Source organism: Rissa tridactyla, chromosome 1 (assembly GCF_028500815.1).
Source record: "Rissa tridactyla isolate bRisTri1 chromosome 1, bRisTri1.patW.cur.20221130, whole genome shotgun sequence".
NCBI classification, from domain to species: Eukaryota; Metazoa; Chordata; class Aves; order Charadriiformes; family Laridae; genus Rissa; species Rissa tridactyla.
The window spans coordinates 23868347-23885916 of record NC_071466.1 but is presented as its reverse complement, the minus strand read 5'-3'; the positions used below and the strand labels follow the sequence as shown (position 1 = coordinate 23885916).

The 17570-nt window shown below is 38.4% G+C and overlaps 1 protein-coding gene across 1 annotated transcript in view; it reads left to right on the top strand.

Moving 5' to 3' along the window:
- The window catches only part of MIPEP (mitochondrial intermediate peptidase), a 76926-nt gene that overhangs the window by 2054 nt on the left and 57302 nt on the right, over positions 1–17570 (top strand). The window contains exons 2-10 of the mRNA XM_054216436.1: positions 1587–1760; positions 2322–2410; positions 4605–4691; positions 5631–5694; positions 7459–7641; positions 10942–11098; positions 11547–11595; positions 12248–12308; positions 12895–12947. Coding sequence (XP_054072411.1) covers positions 1587–1760; positions 2322–2410; positions 4605–4691; positions 5631–5694; positions 7459–7641; positions 10942–11098; positions 11547–11595; positions 12248–12308; positions 12895–12947 — 917 coding nt within the window. The remainder of the gene's footprint in view (positions 1–1586; positions 1761–2321; positions 2411–4604; positions 4692–5630; positions 5695–7458; positions 7642–10941; positions 11099–11546; positions 11596–12247; positions 12309–12894; positions 12948–17570) is intronic.

Below are 17570 nucleotides of genomic sequence, written 5' to 3'. Positions count from 1 at the left end.
GGACCACACGTGCAGAAGCAGCTCACTTGGGAAGGTGGATGGTGATGTAGCACAGCAGGAAGGCCAGGAGTTTTCTGGGACGTTGCAGAACACTGCATCAGCTGGCTGCAGATCTGAGTGAAGGGGCAGCCTTGAGTCTCTGCTACAGCAAGCATTATTGAAGGGTGGTGTGGTACATGTGTATTTATGTTTGTGTGCGTGTGTTTATATACGTGTGTATGTATATAAAAATATCTTTTTCAGTGTTCATTTCAGTCCAGTTCCTGTTCCCAAATAATAAATTAAAACATGGGAAGTGTAAGGAAAGGGTTTCTGTCTTAAGGTGGCCAGCTTATAGTAAGACCATTAGGGAAAAAAAAAGGCAGTTTTAGCAACAGCGACAGAAAGAAAATAGGAAAAAGCAACTCGGGATGTCCCAAATACTTAATTTAGGTGATGCTTTTCTTCAGAATATATACTTTTACAGACAAGCTGTCAATTTGCAGCTTTTCATTTTACTTGGATAAATACTTGTAAGCTACATGGAAACCTGCAGCTGACTGCTATTACACAGCGTGTGCAGAAGGTGCATTGTAAAGTGGCTGGCCTGCAGATTTTCAAATCCAGATTGTGATTTTTAGGTGCTGAGGTTAAATTTGTGAAGGGATGGATGTTATGTGAAGTCTTGTACCTTGTACTGTTAGATGCTGTAGTTAAGAGATAAGCAGATGCTCATGTTGCAGTTGGGCAGTTGCAAAGGGCGTCTGTTGCTTGCAGAGGTGCTGCTTTATCTTAAATGATTTTTTTTTTTATTGTTGTAGGTCTGTATCATGGAACTTCTCTAGCTGGTAATGTTAGCAATTTTGTTTGATCTGCAGTAGGACCTCTTTAAGTCTCTTCCACAAACGCAGAACATAACTGCAGTCTGTGTTTACCCTGCCCTGTTGGATGGGGACACGCTTTGTAAGAACTTCAGGAATAAAACTTCATACCGTAAAATTTTTGAGTTGTTGCTGATCATTCCTTTGGGATCTGGTTCCAGTATTTTGGGTTCATTTAATGAGCCTGAGACCACTGTCCTATTGCCTGCAGTCTGTTGGTATCTAGGGCTGCTGGCCAACTCATTCACTGTTTTGACGCTCCTGCTTAGTCCTCACATTCCTTGATAAGTCTCTTTTGCTTCAGAGGGATGATTTTTCCCTCATTTCAGAATGTAAACAGACTTCCTATGATTTGTCTGGTGCTCATGCTTTGGAAATGAGATAAAAAATGCTTTGAGAAAAGGATGGTGTAGGAGGTTATGGTGTGGAAGAGGAGAATTTGTGAGGGTTTGATGCCGAACTCTTAAGGTTTACTGAGAACAGTCCTGGCTGAAAGAACCTCAGTGAGGTTTTGCTTTGGGAAATGAAGATGTTTTCATGTGATACCAGTGTCTTTGATTTTGTGACTATCCTCTCTACAAAGACACTCATGTGGGAACGCTTTATTGAAGTGCCACAGTATGCTGGCTAGGGTAAAATTTTGTGGTGCTAATTCCATCCTGAAACAAAGGGGCAGAAGTCAAGGTGGGTAATAGTAATGTGTTTTCATTGTGTTCTGCACTGCAGGGTCTGTTTGGTGTTCCAGAACTGAGCTGCCCAGAAGGATTTCAAGAGGCACAGGACAAAGCATTGCAACAATCAGAACAGCTAGTCCAGAAGGCATGTTCAACACCACCTGGGCCAGAGACAGTAATGATCTTTGATCAGCTTTCAGATGCCTTGTGCAGAGTAGCAGACTTGGTAAGTTACTTTTTTCATTATTGCTTGATGGAATTTCTTGTGTAAAATCACGCTGAATGTCTTCAATGTGTTCCTAATCGTTAATTAAATATATTCCTAATCTTTCATTCTTTTATCATTTCAATGCCAGAACCTCCCTGAATTCATGTTGGCAGTCATGGAAGCCCCTAGCTCTCAAGCCCCCTTTTAGCATCCCTCTAGCCTTCTGAACTCCCTTAAGTATTTGGAGATTTACTGAAAATTAGTAAGTCAAATAAAACCCGTGTTCTGAATCGGAAAGAACCTGTGGGTTTTCTCTTTAAACATATTTCTTCCTACTAGGTAATAATGTCAAAACATAACTTGATGGTCTATACACAAGAGTAAAAAGGGTTTGAAAACAAACCCTCTACACACATTTGGTGGTGTGCTTTCTTCTTAACTGTGAATTTTAGTTTTTAAATGTTATTACAAAAGATTTTTAATCCATTGGAGTGTCTCTGTGTTGTAAGGACTCTAAGATACACACCATACTAAAAATGTTCTAAAGTGCCTCACTCTTTTCTTTTTGTACTATGTCAGGCTGATTTTGTGAAAATTGCCCATCCTGACTTTGCATTTAGAGAGGCTGCTGAAGAAGCTTGCAGGAACATCGGTACTGTGGTAGAAAAGTAAGTTTTCTTCTTTTTTTTTTTTTTTTTTTCCTATTTCCATATGCATCTTTAAAAAATTACTGCATGATCATCTATGAAAACAGCAATCAACAAACAAATAATGTAGGAAGGATTTGCACGTGAGAACAAAGTGTTGGTCTTGCTGTTACAGATATTTAAGTATTTAGTTTTGTTACAGTATCTCAGGAAGGTTATTCTGTTTTAGTTTCAATTTATGTTCTGAACATTTTTTTAAGTTATCAACTGACTCCATGTCACTTAAACCCATCAAAGACTCAAAGCTACATTTTTCTAGTACTTGTGACAGTTAACTAGCATATGTAAAGCATATGTACAAAATGATAATTTGTTTTTAAGATTTAAGCTGTTATATAAGCTGTCAATGGTTGGACTCAATGATCGTAGAGGTCTTTTCCAAGCTAAATGATCCTATGATTCTAAATGATTCTGTATTTCACAACACTTTCTCCTGGTTTGCTGACCTCTTGAATTCCAGCCAATGAGTGGGATATGTGAAAGAGGAAAGGACAGTCTCCCGTTAAAATGAGCGTTTGAGGATGTCTGTCTAGGGCTGTGATAAATGCCTGTCTACCCTGGCATGCTTGTGCTTTATTTAAAACTACATGTCATAGAAGATTTTTTTAAAGACTTACATTTCGGAAGATCGGCTATTTTTGCGTTCTTTTTTTGTTTTTAAATATTTTAAAATGTAAATCCTGAAAGTTGCCTCTGTGGTCTTTGACTACAGTGGATTGATTTGTTTCTCTTCTGCTCTTGCTGCTGAGAGCGTGGAAGTGGTGAACTTTAATCTCCAAATACAGTGTCCTTTCCCTTCCTGTGGTGTTCAGGAGTAGCCCTCTTAAGTGAAAGCTTTACCAAGCAGTACTGTGAAGATCACCAAGAGTCTGCTGTTTCCCTCAGGATTCCTAATAACAGTGGAGGCAGTGGGGGCAGTGACCTGGTGTCCCACGGTATGGTGCAGAGGCAGTGAAGCCTTTTGCACTCTTAGGGAGGACTAAAGTGCATCAGTTTGTTTAGTAAGCCTTGTGACTAACATAGCTGGCTAAAAAGAGAGTTCTAAGATTAAATTCCTCAGAAATTTTTGCTTTGGTCTTGCCAGTGTGTTTGGGAAATCTTTCACTTGACGCTGGATTTTTCAAGACTTGGACTGAGCACTCCATCTATAGCAATATGACTTTAACATCTGAATACCACTTCAGATTTAAAATTTGTAGAAAGAAGAAAGTATTCATGAATTAACCGGAGAGGTTCATAAACTATTGTAAATGCTCAAAACTAGCTATTGTTGAATGTTTGTTTTCATGGGCAAATGGTATCCCCCAGGAACTACTAACAAAAGGTATTTGCTTTTAGCCACTTTTTGACAGAGTGCTGGGCTTCTTATTTAGCACCTTCTCTACAGAGCCTTTTCTGAAGTACAGGCATGATGCAATGTCTTCTTCTGTCTCTAAATTGGGTATTGGTAATTATTAAATTCATTTTACAAATGGGGCTGTAAAGGCGCAGAGAAGTTAGTGCTCAAGACTGTCAGCCTGGGGGCTGCTGCCCACCACAGCTATGCTGGTGGATATGTGTGTGTTTCATTCCCCACTGTGATTCCCACCCAATAATTCAGGTCGACATATGTACTTGTAGTTGACATGCCAGCAAATCTGATGGACATAGTATTGCCTGGCACAGGGACAGTGACGAGCATCTGGAAATGTTCTGGGGATAGTAAGCTCTTAGTCTGCTTCCGTGGCAGCCAGCAGCACGTTTATCTGATGGCAGACGTGGACACAGATTTTCCTTTAATGGAGTTGGAGTCCTTTAAAATATGGGTTAGAAAACAGTTGTCCCACCTTTACGCTCTCACCATGATTATCTTTGTGCATAAAAAATAACCTGTCAGTCTTAGACTTGCTCATATTTGCCAAAAAATGCCATCCAGAAGTATTTTCCTATTGGATATAAAAGTCTTGTTTTCATACTAGTTTGTCCACACATCCTTTGTGTATGAATTTTGTAGTTTTTAAGTGTGGTTGTGAACCAGAAAGCATTTTGAAAATAAAGTCCTTGGTTTTTAATATTCACTAAATATTAAGCTCTGCTTTTGAATAAGTAATACCGAGAGACTGAAATATTAGTGTTTGTTGTTAATGCGTGATTATTTTGCTCTGTATCTTTCCAGATTAAATACAGATGTTGAACTATGTCAGAGTTTGAGACGTCTGCTAGCTGATGAAGTTGTTATGAGTTCCCTAGATCCAGAAACCAGGTACTTATCAATGCTTATAGATTTAGATTTTTAGATAGTATATATCATTCCTTATTTTGCTTATATTTTGTTTTTTGTTAAATTAATTAATACAACTGGAAAACATACCGCATCTCTGTTACTAATTTATTAGCCACTACTAAATTACGTGCACAGGAGTTAGGAAGTTTGTAGTTCTGTAGTCTTGAAGGATGTCTCTGTGACTAGAGCACAAGACATAGTTAAGCTGAATAACTGAGATCTGCAAAACCAAAAAAAAAAGAGAACTTAATATTTTCTTCAATAACACCATTTTGATTAAAATGAGGTGCTCTACTGTGGTGTATATATTGGCGTTTTTAGCAATAAAAGTAGGGAACAGACTATAACTTGATTTCAGTTTATAGAAACTTATTTAAATCTTTCAAAATGGGATTATCAGTATTTATTTAAAACTTTATGATCGCTGTAAAATGTTTTATTATCTGCTTATTCAGTTATTGTTTTTAATTATTTCTTCGCTGACGTGGTTAGACAAGCTTCGTGTTTGAGTAAGTTACTTCCTTCGTCCTTCTTTCCCCACAATCAAGGATGTGGGGAAGACCTTGAAGAGATCTTTTTCTGATCTGTTAGATTAAATGATTTGTCAAATTAAAATGGTAATTTGCTCAAACTGGTTAAACATCTAGATAAATGTAGTGGAATTATTTTGAAGGATATTTTCAATGCAGATGACTAAAATCACCACCAGACAAAGGAAAAAGTCCTATTTCTCTGAGTAAACTGTTAAGGACCTAGAACATAGGAAGTCTGTGTCTATAACAGTAACACAGTTATATGAGTATTGTTATTCTCTGTAAAAGACATCAAACCTAAATAACTACTATGGGCGAAATTTGTTAAGAAATTACGCTTGCTGTCAAATGAGGCTTTTTTAACAGGGATTTACTGTATTTTTAGGCGAGTGGCAGAACTTTTTATGTTTGATTTTGAGATCAGTGGCATTCATTTGGATGAAGAAAAGGTAATTTTGGGCTATAATGTATGAACAGAAATTTGCCTGACTACCAAAGACCAGGTAATGAAATGTGTGGGACATGAATCATGTGATTCTGGGCTAGTTTGTCCTCCAAGACAACTGGAGGACGTTCCCAATGTCTTCTGTGGAATTTTGTCTTCTCAGAAGTGGTTAATTTGGTCTATTTTAAATCACTTCTAAAGTGTGTTTTTTAATGTTGTTTGGCCCTCATCATTCTATTGTCTGTTCTGAAGAGTTATAAGCAAGACCTGGGAGCCTGCTTCCTTTGATTGGTGTCTGCATCAGATATTTAAAATAAGCGCTTAGCTGTCTGAATACCTTATTTACAGAGCGGGGAAAGCAGCACCCAGTGCACTGTGATGATGACAGGTTAATCGAGTGTTTTATAAAGGATCAGGTGTGCATCCAGCCTCTCCTTCGGTGCTCACATAACCAGAAGTTGTAAATTCTGTGCACAAGTGAATGTCTGGCCATGGTCTGATTACAGCTCTTGGAGCTTTTACATGCTTGTGTGGTAGTTAGTGATGGATTTGCCAAAACCATCAGCTTTCACCATGCTTTGTGGTATGGATGCTCTGTTGCATGTCTGTTCATAGCTCGTGCCCATGTATAAAGGTAATACCTTGTTATTTGAGTCATCCCCTCCAAAAAGATTTGTACAAAAGTTCTTTTACCAGATTTGTGTGGTAAAGTTACTCTGAAGGTTATGGTTGTGATGGTGTTTTGTTACCTCGAAAAAGCTTCTATAACATATTTTTACAATTACTTTGTGCAAAGAAGAACTCTGAAACTTGGGCTCTGTGTTTTATTTCTGATTTGACTATTGGTTCTATGGTGCTTCATCCCCTTTCAGTTAAAATTTCACTAGCCCCTTTGCACATTTTCCTCTTCCTCCCCTGCCGATTCCTTCTATCGCTTGCTGCTCAGTGTTTCTTTTCAATTCTCATTTCAGACTTTAGATATCCTTCACTATTGTAAGTTGAAATTTATTTCTGCTACAAAGAATTCGTGCTTTTTAAAATAAAGCCCAAAAGACGTGTTTTAGAGAGTAAAGGTGGAATGAGAGGACAGAGATCTGCAGGTTTTGTCGTTCTTTGGACTCTGTTGTATCTGTACCCTCAGCCTTTTCTTTTGAGCTACGAACCACAGGCAACACAGAGCATACTCTCAAGATTACTGAAGCAAAACTTACACTAAAGTTAAATGTGTGAAGTACTGTAATGATGGTGCTAAAACCCCACATCACAAACTCCTCGGGGAAATGTTGCAATACCAGAAATGCCTTGCAGTCTCCAGAAAATAGTGCAATACAAACAGTAATAGGAGAACTCTAATACTGTATCTATTTCAGGATGCTAGTAGGATTTATCCATCTCAATTATGCTTCTTTTTTTTCTTCCCTGGTTTTTACATAGCAATCGCATTAGGCATAGTTTTATAAATGCTTTCCAAGCGGCTAGTAAAGCTTATGCAAATTCTACCTAAACTCCACCGTACATTTTCTTACCGCAGAAACATAGGCATTTTCTTTCAAATTTCAATCCTGTATGAAATTATAGATCTGTATGAGCATCCGGTCTTGTTGACTTTAGCCGTACATTAGGATTTTGTTGATACTGTAGGTCTAATCTTAAATGTTGTATTTTCTGCTTAGTTTCTGGAAAAGTATGGAAAAGTTTCTAAAACTTCAAGTTCTGCTTGTATTATGTCTGAAGATATTCTGTATTTTGTACTTTATTTTTCTTACAGCGTAAAAAAGCAGTCAACCTCAACGTCAGAATATTGGACTTATGTAATGAATTTCTGACAGGAGCTCACCTTCCCAACAAGATTGACAAAAATGTTTTGCCAGAGCATATTCGATATAATTTTACAGCTGAAGGCAATTACTTACAAGTTGCTGGTCTGCATGCTGATTGTCCTGATGATCTGGTGTGTATTACAAATTTGCTTCGGCATACTCTATGGCAAAAGTGCATATCAGTTATTTTAATTGTTATTGAGGCAAGTGCATGTAGTTTATGATGATGATGTTACGACTAACAAGGAAGAACTGTTTTAGAACGTTAAAATCAATGGCAGCCTTGGCTGTAGTAGCTATGAGGTGAAGATCTTGAATGGATTGAGGAAGAAGGAGGGCAGAATACGGACCCTGGATTTCAGGCAGGCAGACTTATTCAGTAAACTGTGAGGTGGTATCCCATGGTATGCAGCTCTGAGGGGTAAAGGAGCTCAAGAAAGCTGGCAGTTCTTTGAAGATAGTATCTTCCAACCACATGAGGACACTAAGATACTCAGTAGTGGCACACCTGGTATTTGGAAAACCTTATTTCATTAGGAAAAAGCCTTATTTCATGAAGGAAAAAAACCTTATTTCATTATCAGATTCAGAGGGTAGTCGTTGAAGGGTTATACTCTGCTGGAAAGCTGGTAATGAGAGAAGTATCGCAGGGGTTTGTCCTGGGACCTGTGCTGTTTAACATTTTTATCGATGACCTAGAGGAGGTGACAGAGTGCTTGCCTACCAGATTCGGAGGTGATACCAAATTGGGAAGAACAGTTGATACACTGAAGAGCAGGGCTGACATTCAGAGTGACCTAGAAGCTGAGGGAATGGTCCACTGGGAACCTTATATAATTCAAGGAGGAGAAATGCAGTCCTGCACCTGGAAAGGGAGATTTCCTGGCAATAGTACAGTCTGGGACTGCCTGGATGGGTCTGATCTGTGTAAAAGGCCCAGAGGGCTGGTGGGCAGCAAGCTGAGCATGAGCCAACAGTGACCCTGACAGCATAGAAGGCTGACAGCATCCTGAACTGCATGAACAGGGGCAGAGCCAGAGACTGAGGGAAGAGACTAGAGCCGTTTACTCATCATTCTTTAGGAGTGACTTCAGTGGAGGCCACCAAGATGGCCGGGAACTAGAGTGCTTGCGCTGTGAGGAGAGGCTGAAGGATCTGGGCTTGTTCACCCTGTAGCAGAGGTGGCTTTGGGGGACCCTGACAGCAATCTGCCAGTACCTATGAGGGTATCATGGAGAGAAGATGGAGCCAGGCTCTTCACAGTGGTGCATGAGAGGAGGACAAGTGGCAACATGCACAAGTTGAAATGAGAAATGCCAATTGGAGAAGAATTTCCTGATGAGGATACCCAAGCAGTGAAACAGACAGGTCATGCTGTCTGTCCATCTGTGCAGGGTTTCAGGACCTGACTGGAAAAAGCTTTGTGCAACTTGGTCGTACCTCATAGCTGACCCTGCTTTGTGCAGGAGGTTGGGTTAGAGACTTGAGGTCCCATCCAACCTGAATTATCCTCAGTGATCTCATTTTAGTTATTGCTGATGATGCTTTTCTAAAAATAATTCATTTAGAGTTTGTTTATAAATTGAAAATTAATTTAGACTCTTTGAAATGTGCCAGTCGTTCCTTAGTCTTTTAGATATGACTGAAGTATATTACAACACTGGAGTGTTCTGTTTTTACTTACTATATAATTAAATAATTGAAGTGACTTTGAAATCTTGTGTCACGAAAAAAAGCAAAGCTAACTGTGGTAGAACCCCATCTGTAATGTTTATTTTCTGTAAGAAATTTAAAAAAATAATTAAATTATGGCACTGTTAGGATGTAAATAAAGGAATAACACTCATTACGTGTCATCTATAAACTCTTAGAATTGCTACTGAAGCTATAAGTAATATATCAATTAAAGAATGCAGTTCTCTGAGTCAGATCTTTGGAGAGGCTCTTTGGAAATCATATAATATAGCCTGGAAGGGACCTCTGGAGCTTGTCAGTTTGAGTTTGATCCTGTTGAGAGCAGGATCAAGTAGGTCAGGTTTCTCAGTGACACGTCCAATTGAGTTTTGAACACTCTCCAAGGATGGTGATTTGATAACTTCTCTGGGCAGCCTGTTTGACCACCCTCACTATTATTTTTTTTATTTCCTGATATCAAATTGGAATCTTTCAACTTTCAGCTTGCGTCCATTACATCTCCTCCTTTTGCTCTGCACCTCCAAAAAGAGTCTGGCTGCATGTTCTCTATGCCCTACTGCTATGTAGATGAAGATTAAGATATCCTTTGAGCTTTTTCTTCTTTGTGCTGGACAAACTCACCGCTCTCAGCCTCCATTCTGTATCATGTGCTCCAGCCCCCAGACATCTTGGTGGCCCTATGCTTGACCCCCTCCAGTATGTCAGTGTCTTTCTGGTCCTGGGGAACCCACATCTGAACATTGTACTCCAAATGTAGTCTGGACAGTACCAAGTAGAGGGAAGCAATCACATCCATGGACCAGATGGCTGTACTCTTTCTAATAGAGCTCAGTAAGCTGTTGGCCTTTGCTGGAAAGACACACTGCTGAACCACGTTCAAAGAAGGGGAATCATCTTACATACTTTATGTGCTTATTTTGAAATGAAAGTCTGGTGAAATGGAACAGGTACAAAATGACTTGTGAATTATCATAGTTGCATTTTTTATAAACCCAGGACCTGCATTCTTCTTGAATATATGATCCAAGAGAGAAGCTTATTTCAAATGAAGACAAGCATAAGTTGTTGCTGGATTTCTTAAGCCTATTCTATATGTACAAAATAAAGATTATCTTTGATTTTACCAAATTTTCTGAGGCTCAAGGTGATTTTTTTTTTTTTTGAGAGCTGTAAAAAACCCCAAACTTGAAATAGGAGAAAGACTGATTGTCTGTGGGCAGATGGGCAGACTAATAGTTGGGTACTTCAAAAGAAATAAGGCTTTTTTCTTTCTCTTTGTTTTTTCTCCCCTGACCCTGTCTCTGGTTCTTATCAGATCCTTCCATAAGCCAGCTTAATTGACACGCAGAGAACAATTTGGCTTTCTTTTGGGTTTATTTTCAGAAGTTTTTAGTGAGTTAAGACAGCCCCCAGAGTGGTCTGAGAAGCACAGATGTTGGCAGAAGGAAGGAGGCAATGAGCGGAGAGGGGACTGTTGACAGGACTAGAGAACAGGACCCCTTTTGGCAGTCTTGATCTGTTAGGTTGTCTCATTCCATTTCCTCATTCCATCTTTAATGGATAAGAGAGCAGTAATTGTCAGGCAGTAGTAATTACTACTGTTAAAAGGCTTTAGGCCTTTTCCCAACAATATCAGTGAAATACAGCTGTAATGCCAGATCTTCAATTGCATCACTTGTTTCCCTTAAAGATTGCACTGTTGTAATGTGACCTTTTTATTTTTTTTTTAATAATAGGTGCGAGAAGCTGCTTACAAGATTTTTCTTTACCCAAACGCTGAGCAGTTGAGCCGTTTAGAAGAATTGCTTGCTAGCCGAAACAGTCTGGCACAGCTGGTTGGGTACGACACCTTTGCCCACAGGGCTCTTCAGGGAACAATGGCCAAAACTCCAGGTATAAGACATGTGTGGAAGGACATACTGAGAAATCAAATGCACTGTGTTAGGTATGAGGTCAAAAGTTGTTAGTTTCTTTTGCTAAGTTTACACTTATTTCTTCAGTGAAGTATCTTACTGCAGTTACCTTTTGCTGTGTGCAATACTCGTGCTTTCTATAAATGGCAATACTCACTGAACAGGAACCAGTGGTTTTGTTCAGAATCAGCGCTCACTCCTTAGATTATGAAGTTGCCGTTATCCCAGCATGTAACAAAGTAGATGATGTACTAAATTCTCTTGAAATGATGGCACAGCGGTCAACGGAGTAGTTTGTTGTTCTAAAAAGAACTTTGTTGTTCTAAGGCAGCTATTTTGTTTGGAATGTTCTGATGTAAACTTAACATCTTTTAAGGCAAGAAATCACTTTCTTAAATATTCTTCCCCCCCCTCCCTTGTACTTCTAGAAACGGTAACACAGTTTCTGGAGAAGCTTTCTGACCAGTTGTCTAAAAGGTATGTCTTTTTCACAAAGTTGTTTTTCGAACCATACTCTTTGTTTCAAGAATAGAGGGAGTTGTGCACTAATGAGTTAGCCAGTGCTGCTTATTTATATGCCGTGATGAAAAAAAAAACAAAATGCAAGACTTTCTCAGAGTTTTGAGGGAAGCTATTGGCTTAGAATAAATTCTGTGTCTATGATCAGAGAACACCCAGGACTGAATGCAACAAGTGATGTGCCAAGAAATGCAGGCAACAGCAAACAAGAAGACCAAGTTTAAGTGTTGCAGAACACCCCCCTTGGTCTTCTCTCTATACACACTAGTCCATATATTTTACATCTATAAGAAAATTCCCCTGTTTGTCCTTCTTACCTCCAAGAGCATAAAACGGTTTCATCACTCTGTATAAATGCGGTGTATTGTAAGAAAGAAAACGCTTTGGAGGTGTACAACCAGCGTAAGAGGGACTTGATTTAGAGGTACCTGAATGACAGAAGCAGAATGGAAAAGTTCTTTTACCATAGTACACGGGACTGCCATTTTATAGATATTTACTATCGATCTCTGATGATGGGCATTTTATTAGGATGGACTATTATTGTATGCTGTATTCCATTGCTCCAAGGTCTTTCATTAACACTTTTCATTATAAAAATGTTTTTCAGAGCTCGAAAAGATTTTGAAATGATGACAAAGATGAAGATGAAGCTGAACCCCCAGAATTCAGTAAGTTAAATTTTCATGTGTGGTTTTCTGTTTTGTTTTTTTAAAAATATAGTATAAGCTGTCTTCAAATGCTTTTTGACTGCTTAGCTGGTATTTGTATTAAAACTAAGCATTGAGTGAGAGATAGCTGTTGGTTTATGCAAAATGATACTGAGATAACCAAAAGATGAAGTGGCGAAAGTGGATATTACTTTGTTTTGAATTAATTGACTCATTTGAAAAATAAAGGCTGTACTTTAGGTTAGATGCATGTCCAGTTTGCATACTGTATTGTATGTATCCTAATTCTGTACATAGCTAGGTTTATCTTTTTATTTGAATTAAGTGTGTTTCTTGAAATCTGGTATGAAGTCCCATTATGTATTTGAATAAGAGGTACCATCTTCAAGCAAATGTTAAAAAAAAGTTTTCAAGTTATGATATATGATGCTATTTCTGATGGTATTTTTAGCACTGAATGTTTCCCATTATGTTTTAAAGTTCTGTGACTTGTCAAAACTGCAGAAATATTCAAAGGAAACAAAACTTTTACTTTGGGTTCACTTATTTGCCATTATTGTAATTATAAGCTGGAATTCTCTTTCAGAAGCTGATGCCGTGGGATCACCCTTACTACAGTGGCGTCCTTCGTGCTGAGAGGTAAGCTCCTTATGTTCATGATTGTAATGTAAATGAGTGTCTTTATTTCATTCTTTGCAATAAGGGTAAAGAAAGTCCTCAATGTTAACTGGATTTCCTTCTTTGAAGATGTATTTCAATACGAAAAAATAAAGAGTATCTGGTGGGGCAGTTTTTTGTAACATTTCTTAGTTACTGCTGGAATGCCTGTAGAAGTTTTTGGCTGTTGTGTTGTTTTACAGGGAAGTATTGGCCTTCTTTGAAGATATGAGGATGAAGCAGTTTCAGAACAGCTAGAAAATCCTTGTCTTGTTTGGATTTTAGCTCTTAGCTGTGCTGCAGTAATGTTTAAAAATAAATTTTGATCACTGAATACAATCCAACTCCTCTTCATATTTTAACTGTATTGTACTTCTTATTGAACATGCACCTATCATCCCTTTCTACAGACTTGAAATAGCAACTTCTTGAGTAGATCTGCACTATTTATGGATAGAATTCATTCTCATCTCTTCTGCAAAGGCTGGGAAATAAATCCTTTATGCTGACTTAAATAGTGCACAAGACCTTTGCACATAATGAGATGCCAACTCTGAAAGACAGGAGCCCTGCATGTTGCCTTTATTAGATCAGCAGCGGTGACCTTTTACATTTGTGTTGGAAAAGATAATTTGAAGTTGTGCTTCTCTCACAAGAGGGGGAGGAAAAAGTCTTCCTTCACTGCAGATTTGTAGATTTTTGGGTTTTTTTCCAACAGACTGGATATATCTGATTAAAGTAGTATTTCACTCTGGATCAGAAAGCTATGGTAGACATGGTGTGGAAGGGTTGCCAGCTGTTGGCCTGTCTGTTCTGCTGCTTTTTTGTACTTTGTTATTGAGGCAGTAGTTTTATGAGCAGCAGCTCACGTCCTGGGTGTGCAGAATTTGCTGTGCATGGGGGTAAGAGGGATGTCCAGTTACTGGGTCTGCTCCCAGTAGCTGATGCAGGAACACGCATCACTCCACAGTGTATGCATGGATTGCGTGTTTGTGCCACAGCTTGGCAGTGGCTGCGTTTGTTCTAAACTGGACAGGTAGCAGACACGCTTCTGTGAAAGTGGAAACGAAGTAGTGGTTATACTGGAGGAGAATCAAGGTTCATCTGTCTCCAAACCCCACCTTCCCAATGGTGAATAGGAGTCTGGAAGAGCTCGTCCAAGATACATATTATGTTGTAGTTCACAGTCTCCTTTACCTTGCATGCCTAGTGTGTTCAAAACAAAGAATTACATTCTTATCCATAGTGCCTGACATTACTGACAAATGTTGATATTTATTGTCTACATATCCTATTTATTTTCTGTATTTCCTACAGTGTCAGCTTTCCCTGTTTTCAATATTAGTGTGTCCCTTAAGGGTTAGAGCGTTAGTTGTAGAAGGCTCTGTGTTTGTTTGTTTCTCTTTCTGGAGGGGTGTCTTCTGATACTGTCTTACTGTCCTTCTTAGACCATCTCATGAAGCTAACCATATTGTAATTAAGCTGTTGATGATCACAAATAGATTATTCTGTTCATTTTGGCATTAGGAAGAAAAATATTTCCTTTCCTTGTGAGGCTTTGTAAAAGACCCAGTAAAGTTACTTTACCTTAAGAATTGCATGGTAGCTTTATGAAGGGAGTGCTGCAGGTAAAACAGACCAAGACACTGGCAATGTACTTATTTTTTACTTATTCAGGCACCAAGTCTGGCAGCTGGATCAGTGTGAAGAATCTTCCAAACCCATGTAGGGCCTCTGTGATTACAGTGCAGGATTGGGGCCCAACCTTTTTTTCCTTGCAGGTTGGGCAGGAGCATTTTTTTCTGTCAGATATACAGGCATCTACAGGACAGGGAAGGAAAAGTAGTTTTCTTCTCCATCATGTGCACCAGTCTTTTGCTAAAAACCAAGGGCTTTAGGTCTTTCACTGGCCTGTTTTCTGTATAGTGGTCTGTCTTTGGGAAAAGTTTTTGATCTGATAGTGTCTTAACAATGCTTTATATTCATTCTGCCCATATTGTAGGTAATTAACAGGGTACCGGGTAATGGGTAGTCAGCCCTGAAAAGGGAAAACTCGCTTCTCCACTGCCAAGTATCAGTGGCTGTGCTTTATGACTGAAACTAGGCAGGAGTCAGAGAGTATTCAAACAGCAACCAGAGGACAGGAATATACCTTGTAATGCCTGTGCCCTAAACGTATTCGATTTGCCACTTATTATCTAAGTAAATGTGGATCCACTATCCTGTATCTTGTATTCCTACTTGCCTCTGTTTGACCACATCCTTTCTCGAATGCCCCTTTGATGCTGTGGTATGTTCAATTCGACACTTTTGTAACTGGAAGATGAGAACCATATCTGTCACAAAATTTCATACTGGCAGGAGTTTGACTTTTGGCTATTTGTTGTTACTCTCTTTCTAACTGAGACAATTATCTTGCAGTATTAAATTATGTCTCTAAGGAAAAGTGGTGTTGTTTTCCTAGGTTTGTTTGGTTTTGTTTTATTTTTTTTTTCCTGGGAAAATAATTTATACTATCTGTTTGTTTTGTTTTTTCTTTTTTTTTACTTGTATCATGTTTCAGTTTGTTTATTTGTAAGAGAAATAAATAATTTAATTTTTACTTGCCGCATTCTCTTTTATTTTTGTGTTTTTGCATCATGGAATGACAAAATATTTTTTCAAACAAGATATATTTACCTGTCATGAATTTCTCCCATTCTTAGTATTCTTTCTTTAGTAGATTAGTTATTTTGTTCTTCAAGGGTTTCTCTTTTTTGGAAGAAATTTACTTTCAGCTTTATATCTTTTACAGAAATGCCGTGGTCATATTTATAATAGTGCTGTGTGCGGAGCATGGCTTACATTTTCATCTGTCATGTTTGGGGACTCGGTAGTAGTTTGTGTGGTGGATTTCTGTATGGTTAGGAATTTCTGGGTTTTTTTACTTAGTAAAATGTTTTTGTTGAAAGCGAAAGCAAATGTATGCTTTTGGGTGTTTCTTTTGGACTGCTGTTGTTGCTGTGGCTCAAGCTGAATACAGAAGTAAGTATTGTCAGGTACCTAAAATGCAAATTATCTTTACAAACCTAGGTATAAAGAGACTACAGGAGTTTAGTTCTTGATTAAGTAACTTAGCAATGTTCCAGTATGTTGCACATAAACCACTAAGGGGTGCAAGAAATATTAGATGGGACAGTGTCTGTGTCTCCTGAAAATGGTTTACTGTTAAACTATTTTGGTCTGTATGACCATATTTGCAAACAGAAATGTGAGTAAACATTGGACAATGTGATCCAGATGTGATCTTTTACTTCCTCTTTAGCTCTCCAGATTTTGACCAGCTACATCAAATTGTTTCAAATGACATATTTTCAATGTGTATGTTGTATATTTTGAATGTAGTTATATATTTTATATTCTAAATATATATTTATTCCATATTAGAACAGGATTAAGGAAACAAATCCTTTGTTGGATTTCCCATAATTAGTTTTAAGAGCTGGATATTTACTTCTGAATAATTTAGGATATTCAGATGCATTTGGACTATGGAATTTTAATGACATTTGCTGTCATTATCAGGTTGCCTGTATTTTCGCTCTGCTTCTACAGCCCCTACTGACCATTTCTGCTGTTTTGTAAGTTGAACAGCAGGAGGAGCTCTAGACTTAATTCACAGGGTACGTTTTTCTTTATGTAAACTTATCCAGGAGAATTTTGTTTCTGTCAGCTTTTACCAAGTCTTTTCCCTGGAAACTTGATCCTACTTCAAAAGTGTAAGTCTCCCATTGATGGTAACAGGATAGTTTACTCTTTTTTTTTTTTTCTCTAAATTGCGTTAAGTAGCCTTTCTGGCTTTAAACCCATGCCTAAGACAGTGTCATGTTTTTGTAGCTATAGTTTAAGTGGCAGAGAAAACAGATGTCAGTATAAATGTATATTTAAGAGAAACTGGAGACAAAAGTCTGAAATTCATGGTAGTAGTATCTTAAAAGAAGATAGAGTAATTAGGAGAACCTCAAGAATTTTGGCAGGCGAAAAGTAATAAAACGGTGAATGCTAGAACATGCTTCAGCCTCTAACAAGTAAGAAGATGTCTAATATGTGTATTATAAAAATAATACTGTTGAGTTTTAGTGCAGGCAAGTACCATGGTATTAATTAAATCCCTTTACTTCTCAGTAAGTGCAGCTGCAGATACAAATAATTCTCAAGGCCCTGATCTTGCAAAGATGTAGTCACCTTGCTGACTTCTTCCGGGTCATAAAAAAACCCAAAATGCTGGAAAAGACCTTTTGAGGTCAACTGTTTGCCTTGAAGGTGGGATTGACTGTGCTTAAGCCTCTTCTGACGAAGGCACAGAACTGTCAGTGCTGAGCTTAGTATATTTGGTGTTGACTCCTGTTTCCCTAACCCTTTGGTGCTTACCAGGCTGGACTGACTTCGCTGGCTATAATTCACTGTTGGGATTTTTGCCAAAGTGTCACAGATTTTATTCGACTTGCAACTGGGATGTGCTTGCGGGGTATTGCACTCCGCTGGTCTGTCTCTTTGGGACTGCAGAAATAAATGAGACTGGCCTTGGGCATGAACAAATCAATGCCAGAATGAGCCAGTTTCCTG